Source organism: Dama dama, chromosome 19 (assembly GCF_033118175.1).
Source record: "Dama dama isolate Ldn47 chromosome 19, ASM3311817v1, whole genome shotgun sequence".
In the NCBI taxonomy this organism is placed as follows: Eukaryota; Metazoa; Chordata; class Mammalia; order Artiodactyla; family Cervidae; genus Dama; species Dama dama.
In genome coordinates this window covers 2,876,024-2,893,339 of record NC_083699.1, presented here as the reverse complement: position 1 = coordinate 2,893,339, position 17,316 = coordinate 2,876,024, and the positions used below count along the sequence as shown (strand labels likewise).

At 42.3% G+C, this 17,316-nt stretch overlaps 1 protein-coding gene across 1 annotated transcript in view; it reads right to left on the bottom strand.

Moving 5' to 3' along the window:
• Window positions 1-3,938: 3,938 nt before the first annotated feature.
• The window catches only part of CPB1 (carboxypeptidase B1), a 33,616-nt gene continuing 20,238 nt past the window's right edge, over window positions 3,939-17,316 (bottom strand). The window contains exons 10-11 of the mRNA XM_061167835.1: window positions 5,809-5,893; window positions 3,939-4,126 (exon numbers count right to left, since the gene is read on the bottom strand). Coding sequence (XP_061023818.1) covers window positions 3,939-4,126; window positions 5,809-5,893 — 273 coding nt within the window. The remainder of the gene's footprint in view (window positions 4,127-5,808; window positions 5,894-17,316) is intronic.

Sequence of the window (17,316 nt, the reverse complement as noted above, 5' to 3'; positions counted from 1 at the left end):
TCTTTCTCTTTTTCTCTCAGTCTTTGCTGGTCTTTACAAGGCTCGGGCAAGTGACCCTGCTAAGCTGCTAGCTCTTAACTTTCAGTTGCAAGAGACAGAGCCAAAGTGTCTCAAGTGCAGGAAGTCTCAGATACATGGATTTTATTTGCTTTCCTATGCTTTATTCTTCTTAAAAATCCCTTGGAATTCTTGGAAAAGCCCATATAGATTCCCAATTTCCGCTTTAAAGCCCTGAACTTAGGGCCACAGCATCCCTTAGAGGTCGATGCCACCTGCTAAAGGTCGGGTGAGGGAGCGTCCTGTGGAGCTGTCTGTGAATTGGATGATACACCTCCATCAAGGTAGCTTCACTCCAGAAACTGTGGTTGAGTGATCCTTGCAGTTCACATGGATAGAACTTAAATAGAATGGGGGAAAGATTGATTTCGCTAAATTGCATCTGTTTTTAAAGTTACCATCGGTACTGCTTAACACTTTATGGGAGCTTCTGTTTTTGCATTTACGGGTCTTTGCGGTGCCTTTGCTGTGCAGACTTTGCGGTGCCTCCTTAAATGATGTATCGCTCAGTTATTTTGAAGAGGGTCGCCTCGCGGGTTACAGCAGCCGCACTGCCCCCACCTAGCGGACAGTTCATGCAATTACTCGTTCTTTGGCTTGCCGGCTTCCCAGCAGGCGACTAGTGGATTCTGTTTTTGAGTAGAACACTGTCACAGCTACTTTCATGTATTATGCTGGATATGGAATCCTGTTTTCCTTGACTCCACATGGAAAATAATGAGGTCATGTTTTGCTTTATGATTTTAAAGTAAGCAACGCCCCCCAAATTAAAATCTAAATACATATTATTATATTTTAAAATTTGAACTCTGCTCAGTATGTTTGCTGCTTGGATGAAAACCTATGACAAACCTAGACAGAGTATTAAAAAGTAGAGACGTCACTTTGCCAACAAAAGTCCATATAAAAAAAAAAAGTCCATATAGTACGAGTTATGGTTTTTCCAGTAGTCATGTATGGATGTGAGGATTAGACTATAAAGAAGGCTGAGTGATGAAGGATTGATACTTTTGAACTGTGGACTGGGGAAAACTCTTGAGAGTCCATTGGGCAGCAAGGAGATCAAACCTAACCCTAAAAGAAATCAACCCTGAATATTCATTGGGAGGACTGAAGCTGAAGCTCCAATATTTTGGTCACTTGATGTGAAGAGCTGACTCACTGGAAAAGACTTTGATGCTAGGAAAGATTGAGGGCAAGAGGAGAAGGGGGCAACAGAGGATGAGATGGTTGGATGGCATCACTGACTCAATGGACATGAGTTTGGGCAGATTCCGAGAAATAGTGAAGGACAGGGAAGCCTGGTGTGCTGCGATCCATGGCGTTGCAGATAGTCGGACACGACTGGGCACTGAACAGTGACAACACTGCTCCCCGTTATTAGCAAGTTCAGTTTTAATTCTGGAAAACTTCACGTCATATTTGATGTACAAGTTAGAGTTATCTTTGCCTCTTTTATTTTAGGCCCAACTGGTTCAATCAGAGTCCCTGGCACCTTCTTATTTCACTTCCAACTTACTTTCCACACTGTAGCCTGATGGTGGTTTTGTTTTTTTTTTTTTAAACCCAAGACTCTGATCATATCATTTACAATTTAACATCTTCAATGGCTTCTCACTGTTCTCTTAAAAATTTTATTTAAATTTTTAATTTTTGTCCATGCTCTGTGGCATGTGGGTTCTTAGTGCCCCAACCAGGGATTGAACCCATGCACCCGCATGACCACCAGGAGAGTCGCTTATTGCTCTTTTTTAATTGAATGAAAGGTTCTTTAAACTCTGTACTGTTTTTACAGGTTTCAGAAGTTTCGCACACATGATGTCATATAATCCCATAATAACCCCCTTTCCTCCTGCACCTACATTACCCCTCCCCCGCTCCCCTCTCCCCAATAGTAACCACTAGTTTGTTCTCTGTTGTCTGTGAGTCTGCTTCTTTTTTGTTTTATTCACTAGTTTGCTGTATTTTCTTCATTTATTTTTTATATAAGTGATATTGTACAACATTTTTCTTTCTCTGTCCGACTTATTTCACTTAGCATAATGCCCTCCCTATCTGCCATGTTGGTGCAAATGGAAAACTTTCATTAATGTTTGTGAATGAGCTCTATTCCGTTGCATGTATGTACCACATCTTTGTTTTTTCGTCTGCTGACAGACACTTAGGTTGCTAGTGTACTGGCGATTGTAAACAGTATTGCTGTGAGCCTGGGGTGGCATGTATCACTTCACATTAGTGTCTGTGTTTGTTTGGGTATATACCCAGGAGTGGAATTGCTGGGTCATATGGCAGCTCAATTTTTAGTTTTTTGAGAAACCTCCATACAGTTTCCACAGTGGCTGCCCCAGTGTATGTTCCCACCAGCAGTGGGACTGTTCCCTGTTCTCCACATTCTTGCCAACATTTGTGGTTTGTGTTCTTTTTGATTTTAGCCATCCTGACATGTGTGAGGTCATATCTCATTGCTTTCACTTGCATGTCCCTGATGATTACCGATGTTGAGCACCTTTTCATGTTTCTCTTGGCTGTCTGCATTTCCACTTTGGAGAAATGTCTGTTTCATTCTTCTGCCCATTTTTAATCCAGTTGTTTATTTTTTGTTGTTGAGTTTTATATATGTTGGGTATTAGCCCCTCATCAGTCAAATGATGTGCAGATATCTTCCCCCATTCATTGGGTTGTCTTTTTGTTTTGTTGACAGTTTTCTTTGCTGTGCCAAAGCTTTTAAATTTAGCTAGGTCCCGTTCATTCCTTTTTCCTTTGCTTACTTATCTATGGCAAAGGAGGCAAGAAGAGACAATGGAGAAAAGACAGTCTTTTCAATAAATGGTGCTGGGAGAACTGGACAGCTACTTGTGAAGGAATGAAATTAGAGTGTTCTCTAATAACATATACAAAAATAAACTCAAGATGGGTTAAAGACCTAAATGTAAGACTGGATACTATAAAACTCCTAGAGGAAATCACAGATGCGCTCTTTGACACAAACTGCAACAGTATTTTTTGGATCCATCTTCTAAGGATCTAAAATGCTTCTCTTTGTTCTTAGACCAGTGTTCCAAGTCCTTAACCTGACCTCTAAACTCGCCTGATATGATCCCCAGCTCCCTCCTCAGCCCTTACACCTGCCCCATCTTCCCTCAATTCTCCGAGTTCCACCCTTTCTGGCTTTCTTCTTACAGCTTCTGCATAGTTAATAGTGCCTGGAAGGGGTGTTCTGTTCACCCAGATACTTGTTCTTCAGTTTTCAGCACTAGCTGAGCTTTCTCCTCTAGTTCAGTGATATAAATTAAGTCACTAGCTATTACATAAGAAGTTAGGTCATTATTTGTTTCATGTCTGTCACCTTAAATGGCCTACACAACCATTGAGGGCAGGCGTGGTCTCTGTCTTTTTCGTTGCTCTGTCCTCAATTGCTTAGCAAAGTACTTGGCGTGTAGTAAACAGCTCAGAAAATAACTTGAATGAGCTGATGTGAAAGCTAAACTGTGACGGGATCGATTCACCTATCCCATGTCTTACAGTCCTAGATTTCTCCTACTTCTCCTTCCTCATCAGCCCCCCACTGTAACCCGGACATCTCTGCAATCTGCCGTGATTGGCAGTACACCAGTGACTTCTGCTGCCTGTAGGCTGACCTGCGTCATTGGTGGTGCGCAGCTTGCTCAGCCATTTGTTCATGTCTTTTCCCCCCAGTGAAACAGACAGTCTGTCAGGTTCTTCAGTTATACCGATTCACTTTTATTATGATCAATATTAAAGATCCAAGTAGCTTAATAGATGAGGATTGGGAAAAAAACATCCAAGCCCACAAAAGTAGGAATTCAGGATAGAAGAGAAACAGAACAAATATTCAGAAATCAAGCTCTTAGCACTCTGGCTCAGTACAGATGTTCCAGGACATAGCTGGTAACGTACTTGATGGCCAGCATTGTCTCCTCACAGGTCGGCTGGATCTGGGATTCAGGGAGGAGAAAACCGTATCTGCCTTTATCCCGGAGTTCAAATGTGAAGGAATATTGGATTCCTTGATCGTAAGCCCAGTCATCAGAGCCCCCAGCAGCAGGATCTGAAATGAGCAAATCAAAGGGGAAGAAACACTTTAGGAAGGAGATTTAAAATCACACCAGCTTTCTTTTATAATTACCAATGCTTCACTGCACTAGATAGTACAGGTAGGGAAATTTTCTAGTCACCAAGATCACAAATCTACGGGGGCTGTTTTAAAGGTTAGTCCAACCTTATCTCTTGGTAAGAGTACCTCTTACCTCTACATGGTAAGAGTGATGTGTTTAATACTTCAGGATGTGATTAGTAATATACGTATATACTCAGGGTGCTTCTCTGCTGTGGTAAACTGCCTCACTTACATAGTGTGTGAGTTGTTTACAACATATATATAGTTTCTGGGAAAATGATGTGTATCTCCTAGAAAAATAAGGAAAACTGCGTGATGATTGGTGAGAGGAGAGGACTCTGAGCCTCGCTGAAACTACTGAATGATGGAGCAGCTGAGGGGCAGAGCTGGGTCTTCATTTTTGTTTCTTTGAGATCTAGCATATGGCCTGGCCTAGATTAGATATTCATTCAGTTATTCATTCAGCGACAGTTATGGTGTCATTCATTTATTCAGTCACTTGTTCATTCATTCATTCAGTCCCAGTTGTACAGTTCTCACTGATCAGCAGGCCATGTGCTCAACTTTGGAGATACTAGGACAAAGGAGAGACATGGCCCCTGCCTTCTAAGGGCTTATGGTATAATGGAAAAAGAAATCTCATTGAACTGATCTGACTAAAACTTCTATGACGTTCACAGTGTGTGAATAGATGAGTTATTTCTAATAGAACCCCCTTAAGAAAATTGTATACCCTGTCTGATACAGAGAAGTTTAATAAAGGACAAGAATACAGAAAACTGTATTCTACATGAAGCTTTTTTTTTTTTTTTTAAAAACAAACCTCATGATTGGAGCCTCTCCATATGCATTAAAGGCCACTGATGGTGAGGCTGGCCATTTTCTCCCTTACATTTCTGGTCCTTTAAGGCCTGGGGCAGAAAAAAATCTTGCAAAGGCAAATATATGTAGAAATTGAAGATGGAACCTGCAGTATGTGCCTTCTCAGTGAAATCAAACTATAGCACCAAGGCCCTAGGGTCCAGCCCATAACTAACTCTGTTGCCAGTTACTTGCACCCCATGCAAACAGCTTAAGCCTGAAGTAGCCCCTTTGAAACTTCAGTCTGTTTAGCCAAGAAAACCTTCCCTCTATTGCTTTTCCCCAGCAACTGTCCTTCCAGATAAAGCTTCTGCGTCATCGTCCCGGGAAACCATTCCTGACCCTGCGGGCCGGGCTGGCTCCTCTTTGGGTGTGCTCTGTTCTCGGCCATCTTCCTGTCGCAGCACTTTGCACCTGTGTGGCCATGAACTCTTCCTGCTTCCCTGCTGTGGGCTCTTGGAAGATGGCTCTGGGCTCCCTCCTTCCCTTTTCCTTTCCTCCTGCCTGCCTCCACTGGCACCTCTTGAGGGCCTAGCGTGGGGGTAGGTGCTCAGTAGGTGTTTACAGAGAGCAGACGTGTCCATGAGTTGAAAGGGATATTCCCTGCCTGCTTCTGTCTTCTAAGCAGAGAACTGATTACATGTTTTATAAACCATTCACTCTCAGGCAAAAGTCACATGCTTCAAATGACAGAAAGGAAAGACTCTGGGGACCGCCTGTGGCCTTTGCATGGTTCTGACGCCGAGACTTACAGATGGTGGACGCTCCCGGGCCGTAGGTGTACGAGGTGCCATGCAGCGTGGCCAGCTCTTTGACGGCAGCCTTGGCGAGGGCGTTCTGCAAGAGAGCCAGCGGGACATGAGTGAAGGGTTAAAGCGCGCCCTGACCGACAGACCCCTGTCCGTGATTTCTAAGACATCGAAGACGTCCAAGGCATAATTCGGGCTAGCGTCTTAATCTTATTCAGTGCCAGCCCCGTTTTGCAGGGAATTTGGTCACACGATCCACGTGGTTCTGGTAGAAGGATGTCCCCGCCTCCCTGATCCCTAGGCTGAGCTTCCGTTTGTCGCACACGCAGAGCGTGTCGTGCTGTGTCGGGACCATCAGCTGCCCTTACGTTCTGGGTGCCTTCTCCTGCCCGTCTCAGCCTCCCCGGGGCCTCATGCAGGGCGTGACTTAGAGGCCGTGTGTGCGTGCCAAGGCGAGTCAGTCGTGTCTGACCCTATGGACTGTGTAGCCCCGCAGGCTCTTCTGGTCCTGGGATTCTCCAGGCAAGAATACTGGAGTGGGTTGCCATTTCCTTCTCCAGGGGACCTTCCCCACCCAGGGATTGAACCCGGATCGCCTGCATTTTAGGCAGACGCTTTACCGTCTGAGCCCCCAGAGTGGACAGTTCCAAGGAGGAGTGTAGTTCCAGCGTGGGAGATTTTTTTAGCGTGAAAAGTTAGAGAACACTTAGTTTATTTCAAAGTGCAGAACATTTCAATCCCAGAATTAAGAAAAGTAGTACGTGTTAGTTTATTTTTTCTTAGAAGCAGCATCACCTTATTGCCCTCCTGGCCCCTACACCCAGCTCCTCGGGGAGAGGGGCTCTGCCGGCAGCTCCTCCCGATGTGCTAAAGTCTCCGGTGTGCACTGAATCACTTGAAAAGCAAGGCTTGACTTAGCTGTCTGGAGAATACAGATTGGTGGATCTGATTGTTTACTACAGGAGAATTAGACATATTTCATTCTGGCTATGAAACTAGCTGTATTTCATACTTTGGCAACATAATTATCTTCTACATATGCCTGAAAAACTGTGAGGTTGGTGATGACATCAGAATAATTCCATTTTTAAAAAGTAGGAACTTCCCTTACTCCTTGCTCTAATATTAACACCAGTTTAGTAAAGTCTTAAGTTAAATTGAGGAGGGCGTGACTGTAAGATGTTAAGAATTTCAGCTCCCAAAGCGTGAATGCTTCACCAATCAAATGGTAAATTTGAAAATTTAAAAAGAATTATAAATCATGATCTAAAGCCTGATTTTCTGGTCTGGTCCACTGAAATGATGCAATCCGTTTCTTGGAACTAACTTATTAGAGTTTTGAGACAGAAATTAGAACTCGAATTTCAGGGTTTTACTTCCCCTTCTTCCAAACTGGTAAAATAATGCGTGCTTTCTCATCCTGTGTGAAATCTCTCCTGTTGTGATCCGAAGGTACTTCCCGTTGTTTAATCTTATTCTAACCAGCATACTAGACTTTGGTCTTCTCTCCATCCCTTAGCATAGGGTCTATTGCCAATTGAAATCAGAATACTCTGCAAACATTACACAATACTCAGAACACATTTAAAACCATCTTTTAGAGATGTGAAACATGGTGAAGTACTAGGTTTTTTTTTGCTAGATAACAGCATGTGGTGGTTTAGTCACTAATTCGTGTCTGACTCTTGTGACCCCATGGACTGTAGCCGGCCGGGCTCCTCTGTCTGTGGGATTCTCCAGGCAAGAATACTGGAGCGGGTTGCCATTTCCTTCTGCGGGGGATCTTCCCAACTCAGGAACTGAACCTGGGTCTCCCGCATGGTAGGCAGATTCTTTACTGACTGAGCTACGAGGAAAGCCCTAGATAAATCGCGTATTTCCTACAATTCTACAGTTTCCTTAACTTTTGATTCAACCAAGGAAATGTCTATTATTTATTTTTCTGTAAGGCAGAACCTCTGATCCTAAAGAACTCTTATTCCTTCTCTAGCTGCTTTTCTCAGGCTTTTCTTCTGTTCTGCTTTCCAACCCCACTTTAAGCCATGAATTCTTACTTTTAGTTAGTAGAAGTAAGATTCTAATAAGTTCCAGGCGTGTAATGTATAGCATTGTGACTATAGATAGCAAGACTTCTTTGAATACATGAAGATGGCTATGAGAGCAGAGCTTTAGTGTTCTCACCGTAATGACAAAATGACAATTATGTGAGATAGCGAGTATGTAAATTAATTAAACTTTTTGCAGTATTTACAGTATGAAATCATCACATTGTGCACCTTAAATTTAATTTATTTTAGCTCTATAAATCTGGAATAAAGGAAATTCTTTACGATTAATTCCAAATATGAAAAGTTATGATGACTTTAGGTGATTTAAGACAAGATCATTGTCATTATCTCTTGATCTCCTGCATGTCAGATGATCTTCAAAGTCTCTCTGTATTTTTATTGGTATAATGTAATATTTGAGTTATCTGGCAAAATCGAAGAGGCTTACTTGTGATCTGTTATCTCTTTTGATTTATCAACTTCTCCATTTAGTCATAATTACCATTAGGGCCACATAAAAATGTTTGGTTTCCTTTCCTCAAAAAAATAAGCAAGTGCTATCTAAGCCTTCAGAGACAACTTTTGCAAACAGCTGCTCTGCCTCCAATGCCGAGATCATACCTGAGATTGACGTTAACTTAAACCAGCTCTTATTTTGCTCTTGTCACTGGTGCCCGTTGAAGGAACATTTGGTTTGTGCCTCAGCCTTGGCTTTCCTTGTCCTCAGCTGCTCTGTCATCTTGCTGTCTACCTCCTCACTCACCTTCCGACCATCCCCTCATCCCTGCATCCTTGAAGGGCTCTCTCACCTTCCCGCATGAAGTCAGGTGGTGCATCACTTGCCGTGCATCCCCACCTTCCCTCCAAGCCGAGTTGCTCTGGGCTGCTCCCAGCCTGCTCCCTGCCTCTCCTTACCTCCATGACTTTGGGTGTCCTCCCCTTGTAGGAATCCTCTTGCCCTTTGTGTTCACAGGGGGAATTGCTGCTCTTCTTCCAAATTCAGCCTAAACGTCACCTTCTTTGCCAAGCTGCCCCCAGCTCTGTGAGCAGCAGCGAGCCCCTCTTCTTTGTGAGGGCTCAGATCTCCATCGGAGTTCCTGTCACCCTGTGCCGTCCTCGTTAGCTTTGCATCTGTTTGCCCCCCAGTGGAGCTTTGGGAGGGGTGGTGGTGGGGGAGAAGGATTCTTGGCTGTTCGTTTTGTATCCTTAGAGATTGCATAACACCTAGCACAGGGTTGCTTGACTGATTCTCTTCCCAGGGCTTCGGGTGGGCGTGGGCTGGTCGGGGGTGCAGAGTGCCGGGCTCTCCAGAGGCTGGACTGTGACCTCTGCCCCTCCCCGCAACCTAGGTGGAGATTGAGGGTGCTTGTGGGGAGAGTGGTCGTACCATGGAGTGGTGGTTGATGGGTTAGTCTATTTAGACATTGACCTCTGCTATGCACTTAGCTTATTTCCTTTCATAAAAAAAGTAGAGTCTGTGGGCCCTTTCTTTCAGCCCCTCTAAGGCCAAGAGACAAAAAAGTCAGAACAGACATTAATCAACCAAAATGTCATATTTTTAAATTCCAGTTATGGTAACAAAAATCTCTGGAATCATTGTGAGTCTTTTCTTTTGAAGAGTTCAAATACTTTCACAAATGTTACTCATTTATCTTCCCAACATTATCTGTCCACATTTCATCAACACAGAATTTTCTAGCAGAATGGAATGCCACGTGGGCAGCATGCTTGGTGAGAAGGTTCCAGCCGAGCTGGATGGCTGACCCCTGCCTGTCAGGAATGGTGGAGAGACGATTCCTGAATTTGCTAGAATATTGGAGAAGGTAACTCCTTTTCCTTGTATGTCTCTGTAAAAAGGGACTAAGACAGCTGACAGAAGTTCAGCAGAAACAATTTTATATCAGAGACCATGATTCATCTCTTGAAACTCTAATTAATGACACTTTCTATATAACCTGTTGTTTAACGGAGACCTTATATCCTCAATGGGTTCAAAATAAGAACTAACATTTACATAAAACCTTAGACTTTACAAAGAGCTCTTGCTAAGAGCTAGATATTTTTATCCCCATTTTACAGATAAAAGAACTGAAACTCAGAGAGGATGAAAGAACTTGCCCAAGGGCACGCAGCCCTGCAAGTGGCTGACTTGAGCCGGGTTCTTCTTGCTTTAAATCCCGTGCTCTTTTTCACTTCTCCTTGTGGCCTTGGAATACTTCAAAAGAAGTGTTGCTTGAGCTGGTTTTACCAATTGTAAAGAACAGAAGGAAGCTAAATATAAACCAGTTGGAGAGAAAACTTTGCTTTCAGTCCAGGCCAAACATGGCCAGCCTTTATTCATCCTTAGTTAGGAGTTTCCTAGCACATCTTATGCATGCTTTCTTTTGTCACCTGTCTTCTTAAAAAGAGGCCTTGGTCATAGAGCAAAAGACAGAGTCTAAAATGTCACATCTGACTCAGAGCCCAAGGGACAAAGGGCCGACTCCTGTAACGTCCCCCCAGGCTCTGAGCTCCGGGGGGCTGGTGAGATGAACGAGGCGGGGGTGGCCTTTCTCAGTGACCTGCATGCCCACGTGGCCTGTGCTCAGGGCCCTCACCGCGACCCCTCGTGCACAGCCCGTGTCGAGGCAGCGGCGGCCGCCTCTTCTGATCTTCCCCTGGCCCGTTCTTACAGTCCCGGGGAGCAGGAGCCCCACGCTGGCACTGGGGTATACACCAGCGCAAAGGAGATGTGCTTCAGAACTTGGTTTCTAACTTCAAGTCCTGAGTTTAACCGTCCCTCTGGGTGAATACACGTGATAATGGAAACATCAGAACGATGGTCGCTGCAGTTTCCATCCTTCTGTGCTGAGATCCTGGGTAACCTCCACCAAGGGACCAGTGAGGAAATGAACTTTTGTAATTTTGGTGCAAGGGGAGAACCGCCTGGGGCCTGCTAAGGCAGGGACTGAGGAGAAAGCCTACGGGACCTGAAAAAACAAATATGCTTCTGACGAAAAGGAAGAGAGCAAACAAGTGCAAGCTCTGACTGCAAAGCCTTGAGGTGGGGAAAGAAAAGACCAGGAGTAGGGAAGGGTCTGCTCTAGGAGAGTGGAGCCTGTCTGTCTTGGCAGACCCCACGGGGAGCGTGGCGATGCTTTCACTGATGAAAACTGAATTCTTTCTGGGGCTGATCTAAATGTGTGTTTTTTTAGCTCTTTAGAATTCAAGTAAAATGTAAAGCATGAGTCAGCTGAAGCTGGAAAGCCCAGAATTTTTTTTTTTTTTTTTTTTATGGCAGCGGTGCTTCTTCCAAATAAATGCTGTGTAATGGGGATGTACTGTCTTGCACTTGAGCTTTGTAGAAAATTGTAAACTGTGTGTGTGGAGGTGTAAGATCCTGTGAAAAAGCCAGGGACTTTGGCCAGGAATGAGACTTTTCTTATCTTTGCTTAAAGCGGAGTTTCTCAACCTTGGTGCGTTTTGACAGGTGGGGTGGGTCTTCCTGTGTGTGGGGGCTGAACTGTGCATTGTAGGGGCTTGAGCAGCCTCCCCTGGCCTCTATCCACTGCATGCCAGGAGCACTCCCACAGTTAAAACCATCAACCCCCTCCACCCCAGTCAACATTGCCAAGTGTCCTCTGGGGGAAGGGAAGGAGGCAAAAATCAGCTTAAAGTCAGATAAAAGATGTAATTATGTTAAAGAAGAAGGTATTGTAGAGAGGAAGAGTGAAAAAGAAGACAACTGGTTTTCACGATGCTCTGACTGCCTTATTCTGTTTTCCTCTCCTGACCAGAGCACAAGTGCCTCCTCAGTACCGATGCTAGATCACTCCTGCTGTGAGAACACTTTGCCCCCAGGGTGGCTGTAACCAAAGGCAGGTTTCCCAGTTACATTTAAATTTCAGGTAAACAATGACGGTTTTTCCAGTGAAGTCTGTCCCATGCGCTATTTGGAATGTTCTTAAACACTAAAAAATTATTTGTTGTTTATCTGAAATCAGATCCAAGTGGGAGTCCTATATTCGACCTGGCAGTTCTGTTTATCAGGTCACTGGCTCCAGGGCCTGCTGTGTGTGACACAGGGCTCATTCTGACATCGAGGTCCCTCCATCGTCCGGTTACTGTTCCTTCCAGAAAACACTCATAAGTAGACAGGCTGACCCCTGTCCACTCCCTTCTTATGGCAGGAGCCACGGTTTCTGCTGAGCACTTAATAGGTGCTCAGTAGAATTTCTGGCAATTGCCTCATGAGTCACCAGACCCTGCAGGAGAAATTTAAGAGGCCAGGAAGCCACTTTAAAAATGGTAAATCAGCAACTGTCTCTCCAGTCAAAGAACTTCTGCAGTTGTCATTTAAAATTCTGTCTTATAAGTGAGATTAGAAGTTGTGAGAAAGCTCCTGAAGCAAATGTGTGCTTCAAGTCCATCTGCCTGGACTGCCGGCAGCCGGCCTGACGGACGGGCTCTGACCCTCTTAGCCTTGCTGTTGGTCAGGGCCTCGGTGACAGCTGCCATAGGGAGCGCTCGCGACCCGGTGATCGCCCACCTCCTAATCACAGTATTTCTTCCCTCTGATATTTATGTTTATCTCTAATCATAGTCTTCGTTTATGCTCACATGCTTGAGTAGAACAGTGGGTTTCTATCTTGGTGGCTCATTAACTAAAAGTTTAATGGAGAGGTAGTGAGGTGTCACTGGGCTAGATGGTATTAGAGTTGAGAAATGGATTTCTATCTTTTGGTCAAGGCCAATAATTTTCCAGAAACTATTAGCCTGTCCTATGTGTCCTGGTTTATGCATGTATACCCATGAAGGGATGGGCCAGAATCATAAAGACGGGGCCCTGAGAAGTCAGGGATCTCAGTTGGCCGGTGTAAATCCTTAGCAGTGTCCAGGGTTAGAAGTAATAATGGTATATTTGTGGGATAAAAGACTTTATTTAATGAAAGATCTTTGGCAAACCGGCTATATGGGGGACCAGTATAGAACACGGCCATTCAAATCTGTGTGTGTGTGTGTGTTTGGGAACTGGGGCAGCCTAGAGCGTTCTTCTGTGTCCGCTAGCTCCATGCCCAAGTCTGCCGCTATTACTGGTCTTGGCTCAGCTAAGCCTTCAGTGTCTAAGCTGGAAAATGAGAAAGCAGAACCAGAGAAATTTCAAGGTTCCCACTTGAGAAGCTCTGTTCCTGCTTTTGAATTTAGAAGTAGTATCATAGTAATAATTGTTAACAGTGGTTTGGGAGCCTTTTTAATTATGTCTTCTAGTTTTTCTTTCCTCTGATGATTAAGAGGTCATATAACTCAATATTTCATTACTCTTTAGAATTTTGGAGCTGTAAGTATATTCTTTTCTGAGTCTTAAAACTTAGTTTGAAGATAGTGATAGATATATATTGAAGTCAATACTTAGATTGGACAGTTTATGAAGCCACTTGAAAACTCACAGTACATTTTGTATTCTTTCTTTAAATAAATATAGTGTGTGGAAAAGCAGTTCGCTGTCAGGAAAGCATATGCATGTAAGATGCACTTATGTTTCCTCAAACTTTTTGCTCATCTGCTGGAGATATATTTTTGGTAGCCTTTGTAACCCATACTATTACTTCTGTACTTTTATTTCATTGGTCTTTTGCTTTCTCATCTCTGCCTTTTTTCCCCCTGAAGGTTGTCCTATGATCTGAGTAACTGTCATGTAATCTCCATGTAAGATCTTTGAGAAATGCAGCCATATACATTTTGATCACAACTCTGATATAAAAGGATTGCTGCTTATGGTATGTTCTAACTTTGGACTGAAACTGCTAATGTTTCTGTCTAAAATAATTTCCTTCTGATTACTTCATTGAAGCATATTTTTTTGCTACAAATGTGATCTTATAAGTTTTAGATGTATAAAGAAAAAGAATCAAATATATGCTAAAATCTGTATGACAGAATCTGCTTTGCATTGCTTTAAGAAAATCTAAGTTATCTAAAATGTAGTGTGGTACCAATAATTCATGTTATTAATCTTTTACTATCTTTTGTTTTCTAATAGTAGGGTCATTTTTTTTTTCTAATTGAGAATTAATATGAAGGCACTAGATTTGGGTGGAACATTCATCTTTCTAGGTCAAGACTTTTACTTTTTTAAAAAAATTGATATCTTTATTACAAATAAAAACCATGCAAAAGCCAGTATCTTTCTTATTGAGAGACTCTAATTCTCATTTGGCTATACATATGTTTGTAATAACACTGTAGCTATAAATTGTTCTAGAAAAATGTTTTTAGAAAGTAAGTGAATTTGTTTGATACAAATTAAGAAAACGACTGAAAGGATTTCTGGTTAACTGTTCAAATGATTTACATTATTTTGGGGTGCCACATCCCAAATGAATCAAATAATCAAATAATATGAATCTCAGATTTTACTGATGGTAAAGGAGTATGTTGTTAATATACTGTATATTGTATATTGACAATATACAAGGCTGTATATTGTCACCCTGCTTACTTAACTTATATGCAGAGTACATCATGAGAGACGCTGGGCTGGATGAAGCACAAGCTGAAATCACGATTGCTGGGAGAAATACCAATAACCTCAGATATGCAGATGACACCACCCTATGGCAGAAGGTGAAGAAGAACTAAAGAGCCTCTTGATGAAAGTGAAAGAGGAGAGTGAAGAAGTTGGCTTAAAACTCAACATTCAGAAATCTAAGATCATGGCATCTGGTCCCATGACTTCATGGCAAATAGATGGGGAAACAATGGAAACAGTGAGAGACTTAATTATTTTGGCTCTAAAATCACTGACTGCAGCCATGAAATTAAAAGATGCTTGTTCCTTGGAAGGAAAGTTATGACCAAGCTAGACAGCATATTAAAAAGCAGAGACATCACTTTGCCAAAAAAGGTCCATCTAGTCAAAGCTATGGTTTTTCCAGTAGTCATGTATGGATCTGAGAGTTGGACCATAAAGAAAGCTGAGCACTGAAGAATTGATGCTTTTGAACTGTGGTGTTGGAGAAGACTCTTGAGAGTCCCTTGGACTGCAAGGAGATCCAACCAGTCCATCCTAAAGGAGATCAGTCCTGGGTGTTCATTAGAAGGACTGATGCTGATGCTGAAACTGTAATACTTTGGTCACCTGATGAAAGAACTGACTCATTGGAAAACAGCCTGATGCTGGGAAAGATTGAAGGCAGGAGAAGAAGGGGACGACAGATGATGAGATGGTTGGATGGCATCACCGACACTATGGACAAAGTTCAAGTAAGCTCCAGGAGTTGGTGATGGACGGGGAGGCCTGGCGTGCTGCAGTCCATGGGGTTGCAAAGAGTTGGACATGACTGAGAGACTGAACTGAACTAAACTGATTTAAGATGCTAGGCAAAAGTTTAGTCATAGAAAAAAAATTGTTGGAAATTAACTTTTAAATCAATCTGTGTGATATAAGTGCAAATAAGTTTTGTATCTTATCATGCTAAGTATGCATGCATGCATTTTATCACATATCTTATCATGCTCTAAAAAACATAGGAAATAGCATGTCCTTTTCCTTGAATTTATTAGATTTGTGGCTATAAATATAAACATCCAAGGTAAGATTATTTTGTAGTTTGTGTTTTCTTTTTGAGAATTCATTATGAATATTTTACTTTTGTATAGTTCTGTTTCACTTCTTTAGAATTTAAAAACAATATTGAAGGATAGAATTTCTAGTATGTATTTTTTTCTATTGCCTCTCTTTCCTTGACTTTAAATGGAGAAGTGATTTTTAGAGAAAAGTATCAGGGGATCACAATCTCTGGAGGGACGTAGCAAGAATTTTTCTTGAGATTCTAAAGGTAGAACTAACTTGATTCTTTTTTCTAAAGGACAATATATAGACTTTTAAAGCAGTCCAGATACTAGGTTTTTATTGTATGGAGTCAATGGGGCAAGAAAGTTTTCATTGCTAAAAGAGTTTAAACTTACTCCTCAAATAAGAAGTATTGCAACATTGTGAAGCAGTTCCATTCCAAAGAACACAACTCCTGCAGCTCAATTCCAGAAAAATAAAAGATCCAATCAAAAAGTGGGCCAAAGAACTAAACAGACATTTCTCCAAAGAAGACATACAGATGGCTAACAAACACATGAAAAGATGCTCAACATCACTCATTATCAGAGAAATGCAAATCAAAACCACAATGAGGTACCATTACACGCCAGTCAGGATGGCTGCTATCCAAAAGTCTACAAGCAATAAATGCTGGAGAGGGTGTGGAGAAAAGGGAACCCTCTTAAACTGTCAGTGGGAATGCAAACTAGTACAGCCGCTATGGAGAACAGTGTGGAGATTTCTTAAAAAACTGGAAATAGAACTGCCTTATGACCCAGCAATCCCACTCCTGGGCATACACACCTAGGAAACCAGAATTGAAAGAGACATGTGTACCCCAATGTTCATTGTAGCACTGTTTATAATAGCCAGGACATGGAAGCAACCTAGATGTCCATCAGCAGATGAATGGATAAGAAAGCTGTGGTACATATACACAATGGAATATTACTCAGCCATTAAAAAGCATACATTTGAATCAGTTGTAATGAGGTGGATGAAACTGGAGCCTATTATTCAGAGTGAAGTAAGCCAGAAAGAAAAACACCAATATAGTATACTAACGCATATATATGGAATTTAGAAAGATGGTTAACAATAACCCTGTATATGAGACAGTAAGAGAGACACAGATGTGTTGAACAGTCTTTTGGACTCTGTGTGAGAGGGCGAGGGTGGGATGATTTGGGAGAATGGCACTGAAACATGTAAATTATCATATGTGAAATGAATTGCCAGTCCAGGTTCGATGCATGACACAGGATGCTCGGGGCTGGTGCACTGGGATGACCCAGAGGGATGGGATGGGGAAGGAGGTGGGAGGGGGGTTTCAGGATGGGGACACATGTACACCCATGATGGATTCAAGTCAATGTATGGCAAAACCACTACAATGTTGTAAAGTAAAATAAATAAATTAATTAAAAAAAAACAACAAAGAACACTTTAAGCTTTTCTGTTAGTGTTAGTCTTTTAGTGTTTATATATTTAAAGCTAGTTATTAAGCAAACTGGATATATTAGCTATTGTTACATTTAATGTGGCTTATAATTTTAGTTTTAATATTTTATTTAGTGACTCATTGGTGCTTAGTTTTTATGGCTTCACCTTTTTCCCTTTTGATGTGGCACAGTTTAAACATATTTACATGAATTAAGCAAGCAACATACCCCCACTTCCTCTCCTCTGGTGGCCAGATATCTAGGACTGAAATGAGGAGCTGTCCACACTCATCTCTGGAACAGCAGGCCTGTGAGCACCCACTGCGGAGAATACTCACAGACTGAGCATTATTGGAAAACTGAAATATTTAATGGTTCCAACTAATGATGTTATGCTTTTGTTTTTTGGCTACAGATAGGGAAAATGGGAAGCATTTTGAAAAATAGC